This window comes from Sinocyclocheilus grahami, unplaced genomic scaffold (genome assembly GCF_001515645.1).
Source record: "Sinocyclocheilus grahami isolate Dianchi unplaced genomic scaffold, SAMN03320097.WGS_v1.1 scaffold2844.1, whole genome shotgun sequence".
NCBI lineage: Eukaryota > Metazoa > Chordata > Actinopteri > Cypriniformes > Cyprinidae > Sinocyclocheilus > Sinocyclocheilus grahami.
The window spans coordinates 42,966-43,714 of NW_015508019.1; the positions used below are offsets into that span (position 1 = coordinate 42,966).

Below are 749 nucleotides of genomic sequence, written 5' to 3' on the forward strand. Positions count from 1 at the left end.
TCCTGCAGGTCATGGAGGTGAGATACGCTGTCACTGTGCATGCACGTGTTTCTTGTGTCCACGCATTGACCTCTTTAAGCTGCTGTGCTCCTGCAGCCTGAGGACGCTTCGCTGGACAAACACGTCAAGCTGAAGCTGAAGGACATGGAGAGGAAGAGGAAGAGGAAGCTGGAGCGAGCCGAGCAGCAGCTGCTTCTGGCCGCCGGCGGAGTGCAGGGACGGTCCAAGTCCAAAGACATCAAACGGGTTCTGGAGCTCAAGCCCAAGAAGAAGAAGCTTAAGTTGAATCCGGACAAGTCCCGCGAGCTGAAGCAGCTGGCCAAGCGTCTTGCTAAAGAGGAGAAGGAGCGCAAGAGGAAGGAGAAGGCGGCGGCCAAGGCCGAGTTTCCCAAGGAGGGCCTGGAGAAGAAGAGCAGGAAGATTCTGGACATTCCCTCCAAGTACGACTGGTCCGGAGCGGAGGACTCCAACGACGAGAACGCCGTCTGCGCCACCAAGAACTGCCAGCGGCCATGCAAGGATAAGGTGAGTGATGATCCTTCACTGGAGTCTGACTGTGTTGACAGAGGAACTGCTCACACTAGGCATGGTTGCCTTGAACCGAGCGCGATTGTCCCCTGCAGCCCTGCACTCACATTGCACTTTACGTTCTGGACCGGAATTATCGTAAATATGAGTTTCTTAATCAGAAATGGCAGTGTTTCCCACAGCCTTACACTCCCCGCCCCCACATATATATATATATATAT

General features: G+C 54.3%; 1 protein-coding gene across 1 annotated transcript; it reads left to right on the forward strand.

The window, feature by feature from the left end:
• Nucleotides 1–6: 6 nt before the first annotated feature.
• LOC107575730 (lysine-specific demethylase 5A-like) lies at nt 7–723 on the forward strand (the record flags this gene model as incomplete). Its single annotated transcript, XM_016262075.1, has 2 exons — nt 7–17; nt 97–723. Coding segments are annotated over exons 1-2 (633 nt in total), but the record flags the coding sequence as incomplete, so codon positions are not given.
• Nucleotides 724–749: the final 26 nt, after the last annotated feature.